Raw genomic sequence first — 27,122 nt, 5'->3', positions numbered from 1 at the left:
AATTCACCCAGATACGTTATTGTTCCTATAGAAACGGCTCATCCGCAGGGGCGTGTACCCCAGACGTTCCACATCGCAGATTTAAAAACCTTGTGCATATGCTGATGGGGTGAAGTAGAACTCTGTTAGATGCAAAATAACCCTCAGTCCTCCACCTAGAACCCTTTAAGGAGCCCAAGAACCCGGAGCCCGGTACAGTGAAACATCAGAAAATGAAGTGGACTCGGGACGCAGTGGTCTGATAAAGCTTTAATTTAATAACAGTTTCCCTGCTGCAGTTTAGAAGTTTTCCCCCCAAAACACAGCGCCATCTATGGAGAAAGAAATAGAAAAGATGGTATTTTTTTTTAAACAAAAACAAAAACCCAGCCATAGTTCTACTTGTCCATACTGCAGATAAAAGAGAGGAACTACGAAATAAAAAAGTCCAGTTCCAGAATAAATTATGCTTCTTTAAGCACTTTAACAATCAGAACAAGTCATAAATAAACTGTACATGTTTTTATTTTTTATAAAAGCGGGTCTTCAGCATCAAGCGTGTAAAATAAGTAACGGTGGATCACAACTGGACTGTTCTGGAACTTTCTTTCACACACGAGCGAGGCTGGTGGTGTCACAGCACAGCGAACACACACCATCACACTCTCACACTCTCTCTCCCTCTCTCACACGCTCTCTCTCACACACACACCCCATCTTCACACCACCAGCAGCTGGGGTTAGGGCCAGAACTAACAAAGATCTCATTAGTGCTGCGTTTAGATATAAGGATGTGTACACACACACACACACACACACACACACACACACACACACACACGGTGATGTCAGGTTTAAGGGTAGTCAAGGTAACCCCACTTTGGAATTTGATGTTTGTAATGTGAGCCACACCACCAGCCTTTTATATACACACACACACACACACACACCAATTCAGTCAAACACACAACTCAATGTCCAGTTCCCCACCATGAGACACTACAACAATACACTCTCACTCACAGTATTGAAAAAAGGTAAAAACAAACACACACACACACACACACACACACACACACACACACACACACACACACGTACAGTGTGTCATTCTCGCTCAGGAGGAGGACATGAACAGAAAATGGAACAATTCAAAACTTCATGTTGTAATATTTCTAATAACTACAGCAGTGTTACCAGTACAGCAACACACACACACACACACACACACACACAGAGCTAACACCTATTTACATGCAACACAGCGGTACATATTTTGAAATGTTCAATAATATCTGAAAAGTTTAATAGAGGGCTGTGTGTGTGTGTACTGTATGAGTAATATATCTATACACACACGTGTGTGTTTGTGCGCACGCGGGTGTACTGTATGAGTAATATATCTATACGTGCGTGTGTGTTTGTCACACACTAAACCTAGGACTTTAAGACTTTTATTGCTGACTGCTGTTTCTTCTCCTTCAGAAAGCCCTCTGTACCGGTCAGGGGGTTAGAAAGGAAATGAAACGTAAAAAGAAAAAGCACGGAGAACTCGGCGTTGGAGCGAAGCGTCGGGTTTTTACACAAAACACCAAAACGTGACATTTATTTCCTATTAGTCGAGTGAACGAGGAAAAAAATACAGTAAAATGTACCGTCTCAGTATAATACTGTCACACTTCCTGCTTTTGTTTCGTCCTGCTCAGGGTCACCGTGGTTTAAACTGTTTATATTTTGCAAACGAGAACCATCCAAGTTCAGCAGGAACTACCGCAGGAACTACCGCAGGAAACGCAAGTGGCATTTTAACCACTTTGCTGTATATCCAACACCGGGATCATTACAAAGGGTCCAATCTATCAGCCTTCATGACAAAGTGCCGCTTTTGACCCTTTTACCAGGTTCCTTAATAAACCTGACGGCTGTATACGTGTACAATGTTAGCTACGTGGAATACACACAGATTTTATTTATTTCACGTGAATGAAATGGGGGGGTACAGGAACGTGCGTCATGTCGTGAACGTGTCAGCACGGCGAGAGAGAAACGCACCACACTAATAACTATAAAGGTGTGGCCAGGGGGCGGAGTTAAACTCTACATTTCAGTCAGTTCAGTCAGCCCGAACACACCTGATCCGACCGATCAGAACCGCCAAGAGCCCTTCATGAGTCGTATCCGGTGTGTCACGTGCCGTCTGAGAATAAATCATCATCATTAAGCTAACATAAAATAACGTTACTGCATAACTGTCTGTTACGGTCCGTCTCCAATCAGGTATTACGCACAGGGTCAGGAAGCAAATTCAGGGGAAAAACCCCCCGAATCGTCCGTTAAAATCCTCATGGCGTTCCCGCTAACGGAATATTTGTGACACTAGGATTTGTTTTTTTTTGTTTTTTTTCTGCCCTGTCAATCTAAAGCGATGCTAATATTTCAAAAACCTCTCAACTTTTTCATAAATATCTTTTTTTAATTTATTTTTTAACCTGTTTAGCAGCCAGGAACTGACGCGAACGCCGACACGACGCGCTGAACTTGAAGCCTGAACTCAAGCTTGATGTATGACATCGTAACAAAGCGTAAACAAACAAACAAAATCCTGGATCCTAGCGGCACGGAAATATTTGGCTGCGTGCTGATTGGAGGGTTTACGCCGCAACTGAAATCTCACACTAATACTGATCGAGCTCGTCAGTCACTACGGAGAAAATTCTCTCTTCGTTAGCGGATCAAATTTTACACGTTCAGTCATCCGACATCTTCATTAAAAAAAAAAAAAAAAGCAACAGAGACATCTGTGGAAAAACAGCAGTGCATGAAACATAAAAACCCATCGCTCTTCATCTCCTAGCGCGATTATCCGCTAAACCTGCGCCTCACTCTGAAATGAACACGTTTTTAGATTCTCGTCCATCCTGAGACGGGTACGCGGCTCAATCAGGGACTCGCTTTGATCATTAATCGTGAAATACGCAATAACGTACGCGAGGCGAAGGTCAGGTAGCAGCACCTGGTCACGGTATCGACTCAACCCTACTTTAATCACCATGGCGATGTACCGGTGCATGCAGTGCTGTTCAGTACCACAGGACGTGAAAAATATAAATAAAACTCGTTTTAGAAAATGTTTTTTTTTTTTTGTTTGTTTTTTTAAACGAAAATCCACTGAACAACGTTAAGACACGCCCTCTTCCTCCGCCTTCTACGTCATTCGTTATTGGCTCATTTTGGGACTCGGATTATGAGGCCTGCAAAAGCACCAAGAACATAAATACTCCATTATACTCGACTACACGCCTGGCAACACACACGCAAACACACACACACACACACACACGTTCTTAAAAATCAAAATAAAATAAAAAAAGATTCACTTCTTAATTAAAACTCTCACAGGTAAATCTGAAATGATTATGAGCAGTTATTCCTGCGTGTTCTGTCCCCGCCCACTTCTCCGCCTCTTCCTGTTTTGTCGCAAGTGTGTCCATTGCTTCAAGGTGCTTTTGTCCCACCTCCCCTCTGTTTTTTTTTTTAATTATTTTTATTTTTTTTATTTATACGTCCAGTATTTCCTCGGCCGTGCCGCCGCAGCGTAGCCGGTACCGCCCCGTCCTCCAGCTGATGGTGGGATCCCACAGAGCCGAGAGGAAGATCTGGATGGTCATGGACTCCCGGATGAACCAGGCCACGGCGTAGTCCAGCTTGGAGAATGATGGAGGACCGCCCTGAGGAACGACAAACAGCAAGCGTGACGCAGACGGGCCGGTGAGTTACACCTCGTTACATTCCAAATAATATGTATTTCAGTTAAAGTAGGATCTATGAATATGTATGAATATTCAAATTCATTCTAATCAGCATCGCTAACATTTAATAAACTAGCTGACTCACACAGGCAGGAAGTCAGTACATCATTTTCTCTCAGATTTTAGAACATATATATACACACACATACATATAGTATCTCACATCTCACAAAAGTGAGTACACCCCTCACGTTTTTGTAAATATGTGATGATATCTTTTGATGTGACACACTGAAGAAATGACACTTTGCTACAATGTAAAGTAGCGAGTGTGCAGCTTGTGTAACAGTGTAAATTTGGACATGTTCACTTAGGGGTGTACTCACTTTTGTTGCCAGCGGTTTAGACATTAATGTCTGTGTGTTGTTATTTTGAGGGGACGGCAAATTGACACTGTTACACAAGCTGTACACTCACTACTTTACATTGTAGCACAGTGTCATTTCTTCAGTGTCGTCACATCAAAAGATATCATCACATATTTACAACAATGTGAGGGGTGTACTCACTTTTGTGAGATACTGTATAATCTCCCAATGTTACCATGACAACCATCATCTCCATCGCTAATGTTGGCTAAAACTGTTTGCTATGTAATTTGTAGATTGGATTTATTAATATCACACACTTTAGTTATACGTAGCTCCGCCCTTAAAACAAAGCGCCGGTCTAAATCTATAGAAACAATTCCCCATGCTAAACGTCATTTTTCTTGATTAGCATGTACAGAGTGATCACATCTGTGCGTTATAAATACGTGCAGTCGTTTCAATTGGTATATGGTGTATTTAGGAATAAAATTCTGATTTTTAAAAAAATATATATTTTGCTAAACTTGTGCTGAATTAATAATTAATTAACTTAATTGACTCGCGAGCTAACGGCAATTCCCAACGAGTTTGTTTTTTTCACCACTTAATTTCAATTGGTTTACATGGAGCTGAAACTGGACGCTCGGAACTCCGTGTTTATCTGTACGTTACGTCTAATGTGACCCAAAATCAAAAAGAACATCAGATTACAGTCCCCCTCCAAAAGTATTCTTTTTATACGTGCTGTACACCGAAGACGTGAATATTAGACGATCGATCAGAATTTCAGCTTTCATTTCCTGATATTTACATCTAGACGTGTTGAACGACTTTAAAGAACATGGCGTATTTATTCGAAACCAGACTTTTCAAGTGATCAAAAATATTGGAACACAACTGGCAGATGTTTCTTGTTGTCCAGATGTGTCCTGTTAGATTGACTGATTAAAGAATTAATAGCTCTGAATGTTTACTCTTGGTTTGAGCCCTGGGTTTGAAGATCGTACTTGGTGTTAAAAAGGATACACCAACATGAAGATTAGAGAGCTGTCTACATTGTGCACAGCATAACTCCTCTTTAACATCACTGCTATTAAAGGCAGCTGAAGAAGCAACCTTTTTTCACCATTTTCCCCCAGAATGTTCATGAATTTCTGGTGAATATTAAACGTTACTCGGGTCAGCTCCCGTCCTGCGTCTGCCTCGGGATGTTAGTTCGACATCAATCCATCCTCAGTTATTTTGTAATAATCTGACACGAACGTTTACACGCCTATTATTTTTCTTTAACGGATTATTAACACACATAGTTCAATCGGTTTATGCTGAGGTGTTTACAAGAATGTTTTTAGTCTGATTGAACTCCGAGATGGAATATCAGGCAATGAGTGAGCGCGCGTGTGTGTGTGTGTGTGTATAAACGTTGTCTCCCGCCTTCAGACAGGCGTTGGAGTTACCTGAACTCCTCGGAGCTGAATGTAGTCGGAGATGAACCAGGCGAGACAGTGGCACATGAAGAACACCATGATGTCCCAGCGGAACATGTGATGAGCCGCCCAGCCGATGATCAGACTCGCCACGAAGCACTCCGAGATGGGCTCGATGATGGTGGCGGGGAGCATGTTGATGCGCAGCTTCGCCCATCTGCAGCAGACAGACATCATCATCATCATCATCATCATCATCAAAACGGTTTAAAATTCGTCTAAATCTGTGATTTCAGTGTCGCATTTCAGACTCGTATTAATACAATGCTGTATGGTGTATCGGAGAACGTTCAGGCCAATCAGCAGCCAGGAAATGATTGTGATGAAAGTTGAAGGTGATGCACTGATCCTGCGACAGGTGAGCGTTCGATTTCTACATGTTTGTGACGGGGAGACGAGACAGAAATGATTTTGTGGATGTTTAAAAAAAAATTTTTTTTAAAGTAACCAAAAGGAGAACAAATAAATGCTAAATATTTATGTAACAGTAATTAAGATTACATAATAATAATTAAAACCATTAGATAGGACTAGACAGATGGAGAGTTATAGAATATATTACAACGTTACCACGACAACCATCGTCTGTTCGTCACTAACGCCGGCTACGACAGCACGCAGTGTGACGTCTGCAGCTAAAAATGTTTACGTGTCCCGCTACGTCACGCTCTCATAATGAGTGCATTAGATTTATTTACGATTATTTAAATGACGTCACACCCTGTGTTCAGGTGTAGCTCTGCCCCCAAAATATGCAAACTTAATTCTGTTTATTAGAAATGATTTGAGGTTTAGTTACAAACACAAATAAATTTTAAAAATCTATAAAAAAAAAAAAATAAATAAAAAAAAACTACTAATAACGACGGTGTGAAAGAGCACGAGTTAAATAACTGCAGAATAATTCTGTAAGGAACTGAAGGAAGAGCGGAGAATGAAGCGCCGCGAGAGTTTACTCGGTCGTGAGGAGATGCGGGAGAATGGAGCGCCGCGAGAGTTTACTCGGTCGTGAGGAGATGCGGGAGAATGGAGCGCCGCGAGAGTTTACTCGGTCGTGAGGAGATGCGGGAGAATGAAGCGCCGCGAGAGTTTACTCGGTCGTGAGGAGATGCGGGAGAATGGAGCGCCGCGAGAGTTTACTCGGTCGTGAGAGACGCGGTACCTGATCATGCGTGACTGGAACTGAGCGATGGAATACGAGCCGGAGTTCTGCATGGCCACCTGCGTCGCCATGGAAAATTTCCATCCTCTGAAAGACAAAAGAGAAGGAGTTGATTTTCCCACGTGGAGCGGTGAGGCATGACGGCAGAACGTTACATCACACGAGGGAGGGAGGGAGCGAGAGAGAGAACTTGATAACCAGAATAAAGAGACCGGACCTGTCGGCGATGGCTTTGGCCATGAAGTAATCCTCAGCGATGTACTGAGCGAACGCGATCAGACCTCCGGCCTGGTCCAGAACATCCTTCCTCATCAGACACGACATTCCTGTCACACACTTAATCCCAGTCACGTTAGCCGAGATGTAGGAGCGAGGGTGTGACGTTCCGAAATACACCTACAGGAACACAGGACAGAGACACACCCACTGAGTTACACACACACAGGACACGCCCACTCAGAGGGAAAGACTGCGTGTTGGACTCGCGCTGTGGCTGGATGTAACCGATCGGTGAGAGTTGCCGCTTGCGTGTGGGGGAGGAGTTAAAAACGGAGCGGTGAAGTCGGACACTTCCTGCTTCCTGTAGTGACGCCGGCGCTGTGTTTAATTTCTTTATCGCAGATGATGTAATATTTCTCAGATAAACAGACGCCTGAATTTTACACGTAGCAAACGCTTCTCACTGAATGGCGTACATACAGCGCCTGTACGTTCACCATAAACCCCAATTATTTAAAAACCAATAAAGTGGGCTGTATATTTTTATCAGTTTTATTTTGATAAACACTAAGCTCACATTAAGACCACAGAAAAAGGGTTTTTACTGATATAAAAATACGGATATATTTTTATTGTGCTTCAGAAATAAAATATAATTTATTCGTTTTCTTCGTCTGGTTTTGACACGTGTCATTTATTTGTTCTGACATGATGGTTTTTAATAATCCGCTGCATCAGTTATATATATATATATATATATATATATAAAAATAAAAAACTGATGCACTGTTTAAAGTGAAGGATCAGCGTGAGTTAGCACTAATTTCACATCACGTCATTCGTCACTGAAAGAAAAAATCTCTGCATGCCTGCCGCGAGATTGTTTACACTACAGCATCTTCACCAGCTCCACCAGAACCAGAAGATCCAACTTCTAACACACATACACGCTCGTCCCACGTGCTCTGCTCCACCCCTTCCCCCCACGTGTCACTGGAATGGCGGTTATGTCCCAACACGGACTCTGAAGCCTCTCTCACCTGCTCCAGCGTAGCGGCGAATCCTTGGCGGTCTGCGACGTAGGGGAGGCCGTGAACCAGTCCCACCTTCTCGTTCATCTGATTAGCCATGTCCGTCAGAGTGTCGGGCCTCACTGCGTGAAATCAGATAAACACCACGGGACGTTGACACAAGAGAAACGCTGACTGGAGCACTGTATAGATCAGCTCACAGGAGACACCAACTAGCTTATCCATCATCAATCATTAAACACCCCATTTACTCCCAGACTCTTCTGCGTGTTCTGCATTAAAACCTCTCCGATTTGACACCTCGGCCTCCTTAGATAGCACTTTCTCCTCCATGTTCCTTTTTCCTCACAAGCTGCGATCTGATTGGTCGGATGATTAAAAATAGCTTGACATCACACTGAGCTTTTGTAAAAGGCTTTTACCGAACACAAACATGGAAGCAGCGTTACTGTTTGCACAGGAACTACAAAAGTAAAATGGAGGACCAAGTTAGTACAGGACTAAGGGTTCTGTGGCTCCTAAAGGGATCTACTTGGAGGACGAAGAGCTCCTATGCTCCATAAAGGGTTTTATGGCTCCTAAATGAGTTCTACTTGGAGGAATAAGTTCTTGGGATTAATTTACCTCGAATTCCACTGTCGCAGATCCACACCAGGTCGTATTTTGCTCCCTCGTAACCTGGCATGAGGTTGTTTATTTTTGGATTGATGCCAACCTTCTTACCGCCTGAGTGAAGAAATAGAGAGAGAGAGAGAGAGAGAGAGAGAGAGAACAGATGGAGGAATAGCACGTCACTTCTGTTCTTCTTTTCGCTCGGATACGCTTTGAGCTTCAAACAGCAACGTTAACCACCAACATCGATCCGCTTGAAAGCAGGCCATAAAAAATAATCCATATTCACTATTAAAGTGTAGAGCAGCGTGGAGGCCGGGTTCTCCGAGACGCCTCCCAGAACCCCGCAGGGCCTCGCTGTAGCGCCTCTAATGTGTTTAACCTCAACACGGCTGTGTACAGACAGAGCTGCCATTTTACTGATGCAGTCACATGAGCTAAAGGAGCATCAAACGTCTGCAGGCCTTCTTCTGAACTACTGCGTGTGTGTGTGGGGTTGGATAACCCCCTCATTTCTCTATATTGTTAAAGAAATTTAAAGGTGCTTTGACTATTTTTTTAAATAATAAAAAGTTTTGTTGAAAGTTTTAGTCATAAAGGACGCTATCAGGTTTTGAAAGGAAAAAAAAAAAAGCTCTGCTCTGCTTTATTAAAGTTTTTGTCACATAAAAAGTGGGAAAAAACTGGTTTGGATGTTGAGGTGACACACACAGTTACTAGAAAAAGTGCAATTCTTGTGATCATCATGTGCTATACCGTGTCCAATTAGCAACAAGCATGTGATGTTCAGTAAGGACCTCCCCTTAATACTCATTTTCCATCACAAATTTGTATATAATAATTGCCACCACGTTTCCCAATCTGTGTCATGTTTCCCAATTTGATACACTGTGTCCAATTAGCAGCGAGCATGTTTCCCAATTTGCGTCACATGTCCCAATTTGATACACTGTGTCCAATTAGCAGCGAGCATATGTGCCGCCACATTTCCGAGTTTTCGCTCCCCTTTCCTAAATTCTTTTCGTCATGTTTCCGATTTTGTGCTCTCATTTCCTAATTTTCCGTCACATTATTGTGTCTGGCGTGATGTTTCTCATTAACCCGTGCTGCTGCCAGCACAGTAACCTCTGTTCGTAATAAGGACATGAGAGAGGAGGATAACAGGCCCCCTGCGGGACGGAGGTACAGATGTACGGAGTCACTTCCTGTTCTTAATGAGCGAGAATCAATTTCCTGTCTCGGAGGTGCAGCGGCGCTCGGAGATCATCCACATGGCTCGGAGCGCGTGCTGGAAATCTTCCTAAATGATTGGGATCCGTCCCTGAACAGCACGCGGGAGGAATCATTTCACCGGGGAGGACGTGAAGTGAGTGTTTCCTCAGCGCTGATAAAACAATATACACATGCGTACGTGCTGTAACGGTGCTCACCTATAAATAAGCGGGCGTCGACGCCGGGGTATTTCCCCAGCAGCTTTTTACACACGTCGATGGCCGGATCGTCGTGGTCTTGCACGCAGAGAAGAATTTCATACTGAGGGAGGAAAAAATAAATATATAAATAATAATACAGAAGCACACGTCAACCTTCTTCAGATTTATTCATTATGATCTTCACTGCTGGTTTAAATATTAGAATAATAATAATAATAATAATAATAATAATAATAATAATAATAATGTCACAGGGCTGGGCGATACAGTGATATCGATATCGTGATAAATTCATTCACAGTAGACTTTTCGGAGATATCGTGTGTATCGTAATTTAATTTGTGATTTAAAACATTATGCTTTTTTTTTTTTTTTTTTAATTAAGCAGCTGGTGTGAAGTTGAAGTTTTGTATCGTTTTAAATCTTTTAAAAACGTCAACACTTTTACAGAACTTGCTCGTTTTCCCTTCTTCTCAGAGTTGGTTTATTCCTGGAGACATTCCATAATCCTTAAAAGTTTCCTCAGTAAGGTGATATGAGAGAGATAATCGATACGAGATCGCCCAGCCCGTTTCTCTCATCTCATCTCATCAACTCCAGCTGAAGATGAAACCCTCTGCAGACGTTTATTCTGGAAAAACTGGCACATTTTAAACCCGTCCAATCCGAGCGTTAAGATGGAGGACGCTGTGTGTGGCGAGAGGAACAGACGAGAGAAGAGAAACGTTGCGCACAGGAACACACACTGCATCATTAGATGGTGTATTGAATGCTGCAGACTTTCAAACAATTGTGAAGAACTTGACCGACCACACACACACACACACACACACACACACACACTCTATTTAGAGAACATGTCGAGTGTGACCGAGCGAGTTCTAACACTGTGTTCTACAAAACCACAATCAGAGCTAAACAATCATCCCGTGTCTGCTAACTGAGGGTGTTTATTTCTCTCTCTCTCTCATACACACACACACACACACACACACACACACACTCAAATTCAGATATTTGATTATAGTGCTGGAGTACATTACACTTTATACATCATATAAGAGTTTGCAGTACCTGCAGTACCTATAGTACCCAAGCTAGCTACTATAACAAACTGCTGTCACTGTTTGCATTAGCTGAGCGATGTGACAACATACAGATGTTAATAAATAAATTTAATAAAATGGCTCCTTATAACATAACCATTATATATATATATATATATATATCTATCTCAGACTTCCAGCTGCTTCCAGGCAGTTGTAATAAACAGTACATGGCGTAAAACAAACACAGCAGCGTTCTCATTCTAAGGTTCGGCTGTTTGTTTGTGCTTTATTCTAATGTTCTGTTTAATTCAGACCCGTGTCCTGTCCCCTGCCGTGTTGATTTATTTGAGGTTGTGATTTAGACTAGAACGGATTCCAAACAGAAACGTGACACTGCTGTTTCCTGAACGCTTCTGTAAACACGGACATGCAAACGAAAAACAAACAGGAAACCAACATTTCTTTATCATCATCATCATCATCATCATCAGTTCAGAGCTGCTATAATTAAATAAATAAATAAATTATATATTCAGCACCTAAACCACACTGGAGCAAAAGCAAAAGAAGAAGAAGGAACAGTTTATTATGGGATTGTTTTTCGCCTTTTTTACTTTTAGAAAACACGAATAAATAAAAGGCGTGAGCGGCGTACGCCAAGCCGCTCGCGTGAGTAAAGCAGGTTAAAGTGACCGCGATGTTTCAGAACGCAGGTGATCATTACTCACTCTCACTGGAACATGTTCTACCACACAGATGCTGAATTCTGGATTCTGATTGGTCAGAAAAAGAGAGACGATGGTGAGGGAACGACTCTTTATAACCACTTCCTGGTTGTGTTTTTAATCTTAAACGAGATACACAAACCAAACACAGAAACTATTAAGAATGCGCGCACACACACACACACACACACACACACAATACTGCTGTTGGTGTTATGATGTCGATACACTGAGATATCGCAGGTTAACCTTTTTAAAAAAAATTATTAATTACAAACTCTAACTGCACATAAAACTTTCGTCATTATTATAAACAAGAAGTTATTCATTTAATAAATAATAAAATGTTACTATTGTTATTTACTCACTTTATATTCTAACTAGTTATAGCTTTTTCCTTTTTTTTTTTAAATTTGCCTTACTTTTACACTAATATATATATTTGTTATTGTATGTAAATATATAAAAAAATATATTTAAAATAAATACATTTTATATATATATATAACATTGTATGTAAATATATAAAAAATGTATTTAAAATAATAACTTAATATTGTTAGAATATTTTTCGTTATTTATTTTACTATTATCTGCCTATTTCAATTTTTTTATTATTTAAGAATTATTATCTTTTCTCCTTTTCGGTTTTAATTTAATTTTTTTTTTTAGAAATTAAATAAAAAGTATCGTCAAACTTAGTTTTATCAATTTTTTTAATGCAGTGTTGTCAAACCTGCATTTTATTTCATGAAGCATTCCATGTGTGAGAAATGTTTTTAAGGCCCAGGGTTAGAGTTAGACCCATATATGATCTTTCATGAAAACTCAAACACATTGATGTTCGTTATCAGAGTAAAAACCGATCAGAGCTGTTAGGCCAAGGATACATAAATACAATGACAGATGGACAGATGGACAGACAGACAGACACAGAGCTTGTCTGCAGCTTGGAATCGTTTTTAAATAAATAAACCAGATTTCGATCTCGTCTGAGAAGCTTAAAATAACGTTTACATTCAGGAGGAGTTTACTGCGTGGAGACGAAGCTCCGGATCTTGACTCTGACGAGCTCCGACACGTCCACGCCGTCAGCCTCGCTCTGATCCCAGGAGAAAGAAATGGGGCGGTGATGGGGAATCCTGACAGGTGATGGAGACGGTCAGGAATGTTCATTAACACAGAATTCCTTGTCTCGTGTCCTAATGTGACGCACACGACACGTTACAGGAACCGTGCGTGAAGCCGCTACCGTGAGACACAGAGCTGGACGTGAACGCTCTACGTCTTACAGATGCAAATCGTGCGATGCAAAAGACAATGCTGGGAAAACGCAGGTTCTCAGGAACACTTCCCAAGCTCCATGATGCCATGTATCCTAACAAAATGCAGATTCAGGGAAATAAACTCTCTGTGATTCTCCGAGTTCTCTGACAAAACCTCGTCCTCGTCTTCTGGGATTAGGATTTTCCAAGTTTCAAGGTGTGAGGTTGAATGATAAGAATATCAGATCTGCTCGGCGTGACGCACAGCCGTTCCTCGACTCCTGATTGGCTGAGACAGATCGAAAGTCCAGAGTAAATATTCAGATTTATAAATCTCAGGCTCACAAATACTCTCGCATATGAAAAGTTCTTTTTGTCCTCGTCACACAGGTCTGACGAGTACGCACCTTATCTTCAGGGACAGGAAAAGCTTAGTGATTTATTTCTAATAAAGTGACACGAGTTAGATATTAAAGTGCTGAGTGGAGGTGGAGCTGAGTCAGCAGGATCAGAACACAAAAACACGCACTGTCACATGAGAAAGCTACCAGGCAGTCTCGCGCAGGAGAGAGCAGAACTGATGAAAAATAATTATCATTATAATAACTAAAAGAATTAGGAAGAGTGTTCACTTTAGGAAAAGAACATTTCCTCTTTACAGACCTCACGGCAACATTTCTGCTATTCTCAACATTCTCTTCTCCCACGAGATTCGATTCAGTTGGCCAACAAGAGAGATCTTTATAAATCAACACAACAACACACACACACACACACACACACACACACACACACACACACACACACACAGAGAGAGAGAAAGCTCCGCCTCTATCCAGTAAACATGGAGGAAGAGGAAGGTGAGGAAGATGGTGGAGTCTGTGTGATTCAATATTATATTAAGTTGATTGTTCTCTCAGAGACAGGAAGTGAAGCAGCTGAGACACAAACATTACTCAGAATGAAAAAAGTTTGCTAAAGAGAAGTGAAGCGATGGCAGGGGGAACTGAGAGACGAGTGTGCGGTTCTTTTTTTTACACAAGGACTCAAATGTTCATCATTTCAATGTTTCTGGTTCCTGATGGTTTCCCCGAATCAGACCCTGCAAGTGTTCACCAGAAACACTGCACACGGTCATTCCCACACCAACATGAGTCAATCCATCCATCCATCCACCTAACCCATCCCATCCCATACATCCACCTAACCCATCCCATCCCATACATCCACCTAACCCATCCCATCCATCAATCCATCCACCTAACCCATCCCATCCCATCCATCCACCTAACCCATCCCATCCATCCATCCACCTAACCCATCCCATCCATCCATCCATCCACCTAACCCATCCCATCCCATACATCCACCTAACCCATCCCATCCCATACATCCACCTAACCCATCCCATCCCATACATCCACCTAACCCATCCCATCCCATACATCCACCTAACCCATCCCATCCATCAATCCATCCACCTAACCCATCCCATCCCATCCATCCACCTAACCCATCCCATCCATCCATCCACCTAACCCATCCCATCCATCCATCCATCCACCTAACCCATCCCATCCATCCACCTAACCCATCCCATCCCATCCATCCATCCACCTAACCCATCCCATCCCATCCATCCATCCACCTAACCCATCCCATCCCATACATCCATCCACCTAACCCATCCCATCCATCCATCCATCCACCTAACCCATCCCATCCATCCATCCATCCACCTAACCCATCCCATCCCATCCATCCACCTAACCCATCCCATCCCATCCATCCATCCATCCACCTAACCCATCCCATCCCATCCATCCACCTAACCCATCCCATCCCATCCATCCACCTAACCCATCCCATCCCATCCATCCACCTAACCCATCCCATCCCATCCATCCACCTAACCCATCCCATCCCATCCATCCACCTAACCCATCCCATCCCATCCCATCCATCCACCTAACCCATCCCATCCCATCCATCCACCTAACCCATCCCATCCATCCATCCACCTAACCCATCCCATCCCATCCATCCACCTAACCCATCCCATCCCATCCCATCCATCCACCTAACCCATCCCATCCCATCCATCCACCTAACCCATCCCATCCATCCATCCACCTAACCCATCCCATCCCATCCATCCACCTAACCCATCCCATCCCATCCATCCACCTAACCCATCCCATCCCATCCATCCACCTAACCCATCCCATCCCATCCCATCCATCCACCTAACCCATCCCATCCCATCCCATCCATCCACCTAACCCATCCCATCCCATCCACCTAACCCATCCCATCCCATCCCATCCATCCACCTAACCCATCCCATCCATCCACCTAACCCATCCCATCCATCCATCCACCTAACCCATCCCATCCCATCCATCCACCTAACCCATCCCATCCATCCATCCACCTAACCCATCCCATCCATCCACCTAACCCATCCCATCCATCCACCTAACCCATCTAAACAGCCATCAAACCATGTATCCATTCAATCATTCATCCCTCTTCCTACATCCATTCAAGCCTACACATCTATCCATCCACCCACCTATCCATCCATCCGCACACCTAACCAGCAATCGAACCAAGTATCCATCCAATCATCTATCCCTGTTCCTACTCATTCATCTACTCACCTAACCATTCATCCAACTACCCATCATATCATGGATCCATCCAATCATCTATCCAACTACCCCCTAACCATCCATCCATCAAAGCACAAATCCACCCAATCGTCTATCCATTTATTCCATCCATTTATCTACTGCATTCTAATATCTAAATTTTTCCATCCATCTATCAATCTGTCTGTGACATAAACATGTGGTCTAGGTGATTGGTTTTACACATGTCCATGGCCAAGTACTTATAAGCCAAGTAACCCGAGATAGTCAAGGGACACGCCCACTAATAACCAACTGGTACGTGTTTGAACACAGAACCGTACAGGAGGTGATTTGTGTTTCGGTCTAAAATGTTCCATTGGTGATGGGGTCGAGGGGGGCCAAAACAGCGTGACCTGATCAACTGGCAGCTTCAAAAGGTGACCTAGGAGCCGCAAGCCCTCATCAGGTTCCCGCTGATGTGACGGACACGCCTGGACAGAACAACAGTGTGTTCCTTACACAGGGTTTAATTAGTTAGCGACAAAGCCCAAGGGGTGTGTTTGAGTTTAAAAACAGAAACAGTAACACGGCTACAGTGTGATGACGTGGTGTTGATCCTCACACGCTGGGAAGACTGTAAACACTGCGATCTCTCGGTTCACCGGTCCGGATATTTCACAAGGAGCCCTTTAGCGTGATGCTCTGTGAGAGAACCGCTGGTATGCTCCGGATGAAGCTCAGAGATAACACACAAACGCATTTGCAAGGGAAATGCTGCACATCGCACCTATTCAAATCTCAGGAAAGTGAACTTGCAGCCACATGAGCACAGGAAAGAAAAACATGGCCGGAGGAGCAGACATGAGAATAAACTCCATTACTGAACTCCTCAGTGTGTAACAGTGTGGTTTAACCCAACCTTATACTTCCACATGGCTATAGATTTACACACAAACACTGCTGCACTCCAGATGTGTACTGCATTAGAGGAACAAGCCTGGTGTAATTAAAACACCACACACTTTTTTTCTTTTTTTAATTTTAGAACCCGTGCTTCAGAAGCTGAGCATCAGGGTTTCCATGTTCAAATTTTCCCGATCAGTTCTAAAATCCCATCTGGGATCAGGGAAGGAGAAGCTGTCTGGGATCGAAGGTAAAAGATTATCTGGGATGGAGAGAGTATGTGGGATTCGGGGAGAGAGAGAGAGAGAGAGAGAGAGAGAGAGAGAGAGAGAGAGAGAGAGAGAGAGATGCACAGAAACACCACGAACAACGCATGCTGAGCTGAATTAAGCCGATATTCATTCAGCGACCCACACTCATATCATTATAAAGCTCTGAATTACCAAGAGTTGAGCAAAGACACCAATCCCCTCATCATCTAGCTTGGTGTGTGCATGACTGAGGAGCTCTCCTGGACTCTCAACACCACCTGCTAACCAAGAAGTTCCAGCAGTGCGTCCACTTCCTGTGGAGGCTGAAGAGAGTGACTTCCCCCTCCCATCCTCACCTCCTTCTACAGAGGGAGAGAGAGCGTCCTGACCAGCTGTCTCACTGTGTGTTACCGGAACTGCACAGGCTCTGACCGCAAGACCCTAGAGAGAATCGTGAGGACATCTGAAAAGATCCTCAGGGTCTGCCTACGCACCATCGACACCTCCTTCAACAACCGCTGCATCCACAAAGCCACCAGTATCGCGGACGACCCTCTGACCATTTTCATGGACTCTTCCCCCTCCTGCCACCTGACAGAAGGTACAGGAGCATCCGTGCCACCAGCAGCAGACTCCGCAACAGTTTCTTCCCTGAGGCAGTCAGATTACTCAACACTAGAGCTGCAACAACTGAAAATCACGGTCAATGAATCTCATTATGGATTAGTTGGTCTGCGCGGCACGGGGGAGTTTACTCATTACGTTACTTCGCGCTTCGAAGAGTGAATACTAAAGTTGTGTCCTAAATGAAGTACTGTACACTTACACTATGCACCGTGTACTCTACCGTCTAGTGTGTGGATTTTAGACAGGTAATATCTTCTCAAAAGGAAGTGTAAACCGCTTCCTAGTAAGTAGCGCACGACGTCATACGCACGTAATGTGACGCCGCTAGCTTTACCAGAGACCCAGAGTCACCGACACCGACTTTCTTCAGCTTACTGTTTATACTTAGTGTGTGTGTATACATTATATATAAGTATTTATGCTTTTTTTTATGGATGCACAAAAAGCGTGCATCCGATTAAAATAAATAAATAAATAAATAAATAATAAAAAAGGAAAATAATCGTTAGTTGCAGCCCTACTCCACACCTTCTGCCCCCCAACACTCACCTGGTCTAGTCAAACAACTAACCCCGTGAGACTCAGTACCACTGTACACACACACACACACACACACACACACACACACACACACACACACACACAATGTGCAGTAGTACTGAAAAGTAGTACTGAAACCCAAAGTAAACTCCAGAGTAAAATGCAGAGAGAGAGCGAGAACATCTGTGATTTATAAATCACCTCCATGTTACTGTTTAAATTATTAAATAAATCTCTCAAGATAAATAATCTCTTCTATTTTCTCTCTCTCTCTCTCTCTCTCTCTCACACACACACACAAACACACACACAACTCCTTGTCAGGTGAGGTTTGTTCTAAGTCATTAATAATGAGTCACTGAGTGATAAGAGCATGTGTGTGTGTGTGTGTGCGCGCGTGTGTGTGTGTGTGTCCTGCGGGAACACCCGACTAAACGAGTTTAGAGCCAATTAAAACCACACACAATCCCTCTGATACACAGATCACCTGAGTCTTCACACAAACCCCAGGGATTCAGCAACTAAAAATATTTTTAAGTGACTTTTTGCTGCCAGTTTTTCATTATACGGTTTTGTCCATTAATATTGGCACCCTTAATAAATATGAGCAAAGAAGGCTGTGAAAAATGGTCTTTATTGTTTAACCTTTTGTTTAAATAAATTCACAAAAATACTCTGCTCTCAAACAATTATAAACACAACACGGGTTTATCCAAATACCGTAATTTCCGGACTATAAGCCGCTACTTTTGTCACACGCTTTGAACACTGCGGCTTAAACAATGACGCGGCTAATTTATGGATTTTTACGTGCTGACGAGCTTCACGCCGCCAAAACATTTAGCCTCGTCACATCGGACCGATGAAATTATCGAACAGGTCACAGTGGACCAATGAAACTGTTTGAATTAAATCAAACGCACTCACACTAAATTCTTCAGATCGGTCATTTTGCGCTTCATGCACACCCCCTCATCACGGAAAACACACGAAGAAATGCCTATGATGCAGCTTTCAAGTTAAAGGCAATCGATCTGGCTGTGGAAGAAGGAAATAGCATGCGAAGAGCAGCTTTTGCTCCAGTCTGCCAGTGGATCCGAACAGCGTGGAGCAGTGTCATAAAATCTACCATCACCAGCGGGTTTTGAAAGGCTGGACTGCTGCGTGATGAAGAGGACAGCACACGCTCAAGGGCGAATTTACCTCGAGACGTAAGTGACATCGAGAGCGACAACGAAAGAGAGACTGAGGAAGTGTGTGACGAAGTGCCGGTGATTCTGAGGCGGTTCGATTCCGACACTGAAGAAGACGACTTTAGTGGTTTTAGTGCGCAGGAGGAAGATGAAGATAGCGATCAGTGACTTTTCCTGGTAGGAAACTGTATTTTTTATTTTTTTAACCAGCAGTGTTACAGGCACTGTTCGGAAAAAAGCATTTACGGTACGTATTTAATTAAAAGTTTTTAAAAAATTAAGTGTAAATAATATAATTTCTGTGTAAATATCTCATGTTACAACATGGACACCTGCGGCTTATAGACAAGTGCGGCCTATATATGTACAAATTTTTTTTCTTTTTAAAGTTAGTGGGTGCGGCTTATATTCAGGTGCGCTCAATAGTCCGAAAATTACGGTATAATCTTTGTTAAATATAGGTGTGCAACAATTATTGACACCCTTTTAGTCAATACTTTGTGCTACCTCCCTTTTCCAAGATAACAGCTCTGAGTCTCCTATAACACTGATGAGGTTGGAGAATACATGGTGAGGGATCAGATCGTTCCTCCGTACAGAACCTCTCCAGATCCTTCACATGTCAGGTCCACGCTGGTGGACTCTCCTCTTCAGTTCACCCCACAGGTCCTCTATGGGGTTCAGGTCAGGGGACTGGGATGGTCAGGGCAGGACCTTGATTTTGTGGTCAGTAAACCATTTCTGTGTTGATTTTGATGATGTTTTGGATCATTGTCCTGCTGGAAGATCCAACCACGGCACATTTGAATCTTTCTGTCAGAGGCAGTCAGGTTTTCATTTAATATCTGTTGATATTTGATGGAGTCCATGATGCCATGTATCCTAACAAAATGTCCAGGTCCTCTGCAGAAAAACAGCCCCAAAACATTAAAGATCCTCCTCCATATTTAACCGTGGGCATGAGGGACTTTTCCATACGGCTACCTCTCTGTGTGCTCCAAACCCACCTCTGTGTTTATTACCAAAAAGCTCTATTCTGGTTTCATCTGACCGTAGAACCCGATCCCATCTGAAGCTCCAGTCGTGTCTGCACACTGAAGACGCTCGAGTTTGTTTTTGGATGAGAGTAGAGGCTTTTTTCCTGAAACTCTTCCAAACAGCTTGTGGTGATGTCGGTGACTTCAGATTGTAGTTTTGGAGACTTTCTGACCCCAAGACACGACTAACTTCTGCAGTTCTCCAGCTGTGATCCTTGGAGATGTTTTATCCACTCGAACCGTCCTCTTCACAGTGCGTTGAGACGATACAGACACACGTCCAATTCCAGGTCCATTCATAACATTTCCAGTTGACTGGAACTTCTTAATTATTGCCCTGATGGTGAAACGGGCGTTTTCAATGCTTGTGCTATTTTCTTATAGCCACGCCCCATTGTGTGAAGCTTAACAACCTTTTGCCGCACATCACAGCTACATTCCTCGCTCTTACCCATTGTTATGAATGACTAAGGGAGTTTGGCCTGTGTGTTACCTCATATTTATACCCTTGTGAAACAGGAAGTCATGGTTGAACAATTTCCTGTTCCTAGTCACCCAGGTGTACTAAAAAAAAGAAAAGTAAAACATCAGTGGGAATACACTTCAAACATATTTCTCATATACGAATTCATAGGGGTGCCAATAATTGCTGTACACCTATATCTTACAGAGATATTTTTGGATAAACCCGTGTTGTGTTTGTAATTGTTTGATATCCATGAGAGCAGAGGATTTTTGTGAATTTATTTTTTAAACAAAAGATCAAAAGTTTAAACAACAAAATTTTTCACAGCCTTCTTTGCTCATATTTACCAAGGGTGCCAATATTAATGGAGGGAACTGTATATATTGCGTTTCGTATAACATTATCACGTGATTTTTTTTTGTCAGTATCGCTCAGTCCTAACTGAGTCTATATTAATACGATAAAAAGTGCAACGCATCATACAAATAAAAACAAACGAAACCCTCGTATCATTCACTTTAATGTTCCAGATTGATTTTTATTCATTTATTGTTACAAATATTTTATATTTCTTACTATAAACCTACTTTTAGTGTGTGTAGATTAGGGTCATTTAGCCAAAAAAAAAAAATAATAATAAAAATTCATGATTCGTGTTTTAATAAACTTAAACTTCAACATGAGAACCTAAAACATGCGGAATTTTTATTTTAAATAATTAATGCATCAAGAATCGCTTTCAAACTGAATCATAAAATTAAAGTAAAAAAGGAAATACTTACACTACTGAAGAAGGAAATTTTTGATTTTTTTTTCCTTCTAATTGATGCTGCCGATATCGTAACATAACTGATCGCGATCTCGAGATCAGAGGAGCTTTTTTCTTACCTTGGGGTAGTCGAGCTCGAAGAAGGTCTCGAGGTTACTGACGAGATTCGGGTCGACGCCCTTCAGAGGTTTGAGCAGAGACACTCCGGCCAGTTTGCTGTACGGCTGTTTATCTCCGCTCTTCTTATTGAGATGCAAGCGGCTGTGGAGGGAGAAATTAACGCGTTTAGCGAGCTTTAGCGCTACGGTCTCCATAGAAACCAGATACAGGAACCACGTCAATCTCTAAAGCGCGGCGTCGAAGAGGCGTCACGTCCAAATTTTGGACCTTTAAAAAAAAAAAAAACCCTGCTCATCGAGTCACTGATCACGCGAAGATCCGAACAAATTCATTCGTAAATCGTCTGGCAGGAGATCTAATGCAGCTGGTTGGGTGGAGGGGGGCGGGGCCGTATCCTACGATTGGTTCCTGGAGTATTCACCGTATATAACTTGGCTCACTAACGTGAACCTCGATTAATCAGCTTAAAAACGTACAATTGTCAAAATTGTTGTGCGTGTATTATTTATATACATATACATATATATATATATATATAATTTATACATGTGAATCACAGTTACATTTAAATTGTTTATTTCAGTTTATTGAACGTTCTGTGAAACTCCGCCACGTCACATTAATAATCTGAAAGAAAACAAAACCATTAATTAAGACGAAGACTAGCAGCTCAATGAGGACAAAAGTAAAGACGCCCTATAAGAGAAGGAGGAGTTAGTGCGTGTCTGGGGTAGCTGACATTCTGCGGTGGCCGGGCTGCGTTACTGGAAGATCCACCGCACGCCGTTTGGTCGTTATTTTGTCGTTTGTGGCTCAGTTTGTCTTCTGTAGGATTGGCGTGTTTGGCAGCTGCGCAATAACGTATCACTGAAGTAGTTTTTTAACAGGTTGTTGAGACACACCTTTAATAGAAGCTCACTAAATACCAAGAGATTTACACAGCTTTACAGATGTAGAAACTCCCTATGGGTTAAATCCTGCACGCTCATTACCACACAATGGATAGATTTTTATATCACGCACTCTCTCTCTCTCACACACTCACACACACAGTAATCAATCCTTGCAACACAAATGCCTACGTATATTGGTTTAACCAGCAGTTAAAACCCAAATACTGATCGCTACACAAACGTTAATCTTAAGCAAAAACAAAGAACTTAAGATATTTAGTCAGTGGATACAAATGGCGGCAATCCGAGTACGCGATGAGCACTCGCATATTTTCTCCGCCGAGTAAACACACACACGTTACTGCTAATAATCTTCAGACAGGAAACACAGCACTGCGTTCGGTCTTTCAGAAGCTCTACTCATTTCTATAATTACATTTATTAAACATTTTCACGACGGTGAAGTCGATCACGACGGAGCACGGTGGCAGGATTATCCTACCAGGATATTTTAAGACATTTCTCTGATAGAACTAATCCGAGAGGAACCGAGTTTGGGGGAGAGACACTGAAAAGGAGGAAAAATGACATTTACAAAGCAGCAAGTAGATTTCATTGAATATTTTACAATTTAAAGATCCAGTACAAAATTTAAGCCGATCATATAATCGTTTAAAAAAAGAAAAAAAAAGAAAGAAAGAACAATTGCTTCGTTTGAATGAATTTTAAAGTTGTTTGACGCAAGCGGTCTGGAACAATCCGTTCCTTTTAGATCTTTGGAGATTTTTCCACTCGGACGTTTGTGATCGTGATGTAATTTTGGAGTTGGAATCTTTACCCCACCTAACGTGATGATCCCATAACTCTGCGTGTGTGTGTGTGTGTGTGTGTGTGTGTGTGTGTGTGTGTGTGTGTGTGCATACAGTATGAATCATGCAGTGTGTTAGACAGAGAGACACGGATCAGAGACACGAGGTGATCCAACAGGTTGAGCTGTAGATCCAGTTTCACATACACACACACTCCAGTTAGTTTCACCATGACGTATGTGTGTGTGTGTGTGTGTGTGTGTGTGTGTGTGTGTGTATACACAAACACAGCAGTTCTAGGTATAAATTTTCCACAGTATGAGAACTTGGTCTTAAAAAAAAAAAAAAAAAAAAAAAAAAAAAAAAAAAAAAAAAAAACTAGCGGTATTGAATCTGGTGAAAACGAAAGTAAAACTTTAAGGTGTAATCTTCGTCCTCCGTATAAAACAAAAGGAAACTGTTCTTTCTGGGGAAGTAGTTTTTCCAGACGTGTGTGTGTGTGTGTGTGTGTGCGTTCGTTAAGAGTACGTCTAGAAATTCTGAAATATAAACTCAGACAGGTTGGCATGTCTTCACCATGTATAAACTCCATGTGTAACACACACACACACACCGATTGTTTCAATCTTTATAATAGGCGCTTGTCTAGGGGGTGTGGTCACGCCTGACCATTAGTAGGTCACATGACACACGTTAGGAACTCGATGTCTTCACTAAACCCCGCTGGTGTAAAGTGCTATACAGACACTCTGGTAGTGATCAGGCCACACCTCTACATGGGTCACTAATCCTGTCTGAATAAGGCTTTAGGAAGAAAAAATAAAAAGAATTCAAATCATTATAAACTGAACAGAGAACGGCTGCTTTGATGTTAATATTTTGTGATATCTGTTGAAATGTTTCAAATAAAATTCTCAGAACAGATTTTCAGCAGTAAACTTTTTGTGAATTTTTATGCGATTTTTTTTTTTTAAATAAAAAAAATAATTATAACTCTATCGATCAGTTAAGTAAACCATTTCTGAAAGAGAGAGAAAAAAAATCACCACGTGATGCACTCGAGTTTAAAAAACATATTTTCTTTATGTTCGGTTTGTTCGCTGCTCAAGTTTTTTTAAAAAAAAAAACCCTAGAAAGGAGGGATATGATGCAACGAGTCAAAAACCGTAAACGGTACGGTTAAATCGTACTTTTGTACAGTATGCGTACGTAGAAGTAACGTTTCCCCCCGATAGACGTGTGCAAAAAGTTTTTTTTACCGACCAATCAGGCCATAGTCCCGCCTTCCTGCTTGCCATTGGCTCGTGAGACTCACAGGTCAAAGCTCAAAGTTCACGTAACAAAGTGAAAATAACGTAGATGAGAAACATCTTATACATGCCCCTTTCCCTTTCAGTGACTCAGTTCGGATGAAAGGTTTTTTTCCCCCCCCTTCTTAAATTTAGAAAATGTACAGAAGGCGTAACGTATCGCCATAGCAACGAAAAGTCAACAACGGTAAATGCTACCGTTAAAATGTACCTCCGCAAATATGTCTGATAAAATAATGAAAACGAGTCTAATAACAAGTGATTTTGAATCCTACATTTCCATTACGATAAAATTCCAATATTTTTGTTCACCCTTAAAGAAAAAGCTCGACACATTTTTCCTCCTCCAGAGTTTTATCTGATTACTGAAGTTATCCTTCGACCTCCACGCCGAGCATTTATCCGTGAAAATTCCTGAAATGAAGCCAGTTGGTTTGGAGAACACGCTGCAGCTGCGTCTATTCACAAAAAAACTAAACAAAACAGAAGAAGAAGAAGAAAAGGAGGATAAGCTTCGAATGCAGAACCTCGTCTCTCTCTTTCAGAAAGAACCTGGACTCTTTCCCATCGGAACGCAATAAAATTCCCAAGAGACCTTCTGTTCTGTTCGCCATCTCTACTTTAATGCGGTACAAACTTATTTTAAAACATTTTTTTTTAAATTAATATCATCAAATACTTAACACTCGAAAGAAGGAGAAAAAATCTGTGTACAGAAAAGGAGGAAAAAGCATTCTCCATTATAACCTCTACCGTTTTAATGTTTTTAATATATTTTAATTCTATCGGCTCCTTCCGGGGTCTTTTATACATCACGATATAATTATTACGATATTGATATTATAATCGCCTCATCGCACAGCATTACTCACTACAGGTGTAGCTAGTTTTAACTTTATGCAAATTACAAATCAAGCGCTGACCAATCAGAGCGCAGCGGACACGCTGCTGTCGTAAGAACTAGAGCTGACGTGAAAAGAAGTACGTATTCGTTACGTCACGCTGCGCTGGTATTCCTTCATTTAGATGCCGTGCGATATTGATGGTCTGTTTGTAAAAAATCTTTTACGTTTCGTTATCAAACGTAAATGTTTTGGTCCTGAGAACGAGTGTTTATGTGGTTAGGACGGTAAGTTTAAAAATGACTGCGTTACGAGTAGCTATGACGTAGCTAAGCGGTTTTCTTCTGTGCTGCGTCACTGGGTGGCGTGACTCACTCAGAGGAAAACGCTATCCGCCCTCTTCCACATACATACGCGAGCTCACAGACGCCCACGGGTGGTTAACACCTCTGTGAGCTCTGTGCGTAGGTATTTGTTCTTTTCTTCTCTTTACTACCTTCTTCACACCATATAATATTTATAAATAAACATTAAAAAAAAAATTCCCCTCTTACCCTGATTTTTCACTCTCTTACACGATTTTAGATTAAAACCTGGTTAAAGATTAAACTGAGATTAATTCTGAGAACAGTAAACACACTAGATCGACACAGAGAGCAGAGACATGCACATCAAACTAGCGCCAAATGCCACACACAGCTTTACAACACAGGAAGTCAGCAAGATGGAGGTGTTGGCATTTGCTCTGATGAAACGCCTGCCGTGTGACCACAGCGTAGAGAACATCCACAGATCAATAATACCGAAATGATAAAAGACAATAGGTCTGAGATTTACTGAGCGTTCACATCTATTAGTCCGTGCGTCGACTCTGAATCAGCGCAAATTTGATTCTTTTGATTGATTTACTATTTGATTCGGTTTGGTTATGGATCCGTTACATTTAGTTACAGGAAACAAAAAGCAAAAAAATATCATTCAAATGAGGTGTGTGTGTGTGTGTGTGTGTGTGTGTGGGTGGGGGGTGAAAACGTCCTCGTCAAACTCCTTCAAAACTACAACGCTGGAAAAACAAACAAAAAGCGTGTGTAGAAATCGAGGAGGAAACCGGGAGCCGGCGCTAAATAAACGACTCGATAAATTATATAAATAACAGGTATGAAATATTTTATGTTTATTTTCTCCAAGTATCAACAACACACACGGCATTCCTGCAGAGCTACCCAAACACCCCAAACACCACGGGGTAGTCGTTTCGGTTCCTACAGTCGACTCGATTCAGGAGTCGATTCACCTGGAAGTTCAGAGGTTCCGCACAGAGGTTCCATCTGACTCTTTACTGATTCTCAGCGTGAAAGCGAAACCAAACAACAAATGAATCAACAGAATCAATTTCACACCAAGCCGCCATTTTAGGATTTAGTATCTCCAACTTATGACACTTCACGCAAAACAAAGAAGCTACGATCTCCATCCCCGCTAGCAGGTGACATGTGTCTTGTAGTATGTCGCTTGAGGGCGTGGCGTGTCCAGCGAATTTTTTCCCCATTCTGATGAGAAACCCTCGCAGCTATATATTATCTTCGGGTGTGATTCACATTCTGTATGTTGGAGAAACGTCGGACCGCAGGCTTGGCCCGAGTC

The 27,122-nt window shown here is 42.1% G+C and overlaps 1 protein-coding gene across 1 annotated transcript in view; it reads right to left on the bottom strand.

Moving 5' to 3' along the window:
• Positions 1–236: 236 nt before the first annotated feature.
• Positions 237–27,122, bottom strand: part of ugcg (UDP-glucose ceramide glucosyltransferase) — a 29,777-nt gene continuing 2,891 nt past the window's right edge. The window contains exons 2-9 of the mRNA XM_017488659.3: positions 21,624–21,765; positions 10,041–10,143; positions 8,623–8,724; positions 8,008–8,120; positions 6,966–7,144; positions 6,749–6,835; positions 5,557–5,743; positions 237–3,707 (exon numbers count right to left, since the gene is read on the bottom strand). Coding sequence (XP_017344148.1) covers positions 3,537–3,707; positions 5,557–5,743; positions 6,749–6,835; positions 6,966–7,144; positions 8,008–8,120; positions 8,623–8,724; positions 10,041–10,143; positions 21,624–21,765 — 1,084 coding nt within the window. The 3' untranslated portion in view covers positions 237–3,536. The remainder of the gene's footprint in view (positions 3,708–5,556; positions 5,744–6,748; positions 6,836–6,965; positions 7,145–8,007; positions 8,121–8,622; positions 8,725–10,040; positions 10,144–21,623; positions 21,766–27,122) is intronic.

The sequence above is a fragment of the Ictalurus punctatus genome, chromosome 16 (genome assembly GCF_001660625.3).
Source record: "Ictalurus punctatus breed USDA103 chromosome 16, Coco_2.0, whole genome shotgun sequence".
Taxonomy (NCBI): Eukaryota; Metazoa; Chordata; class Actinopteri; order Siluriformes; family Ictaluridae; genus Ictalurus; species Ictalurus punctatus.
The sequence above is the reverse complement of the archived record's forward strand: the minus strand, read 5'-3'. Positions and strand labels throughout refer to the sequence as shown.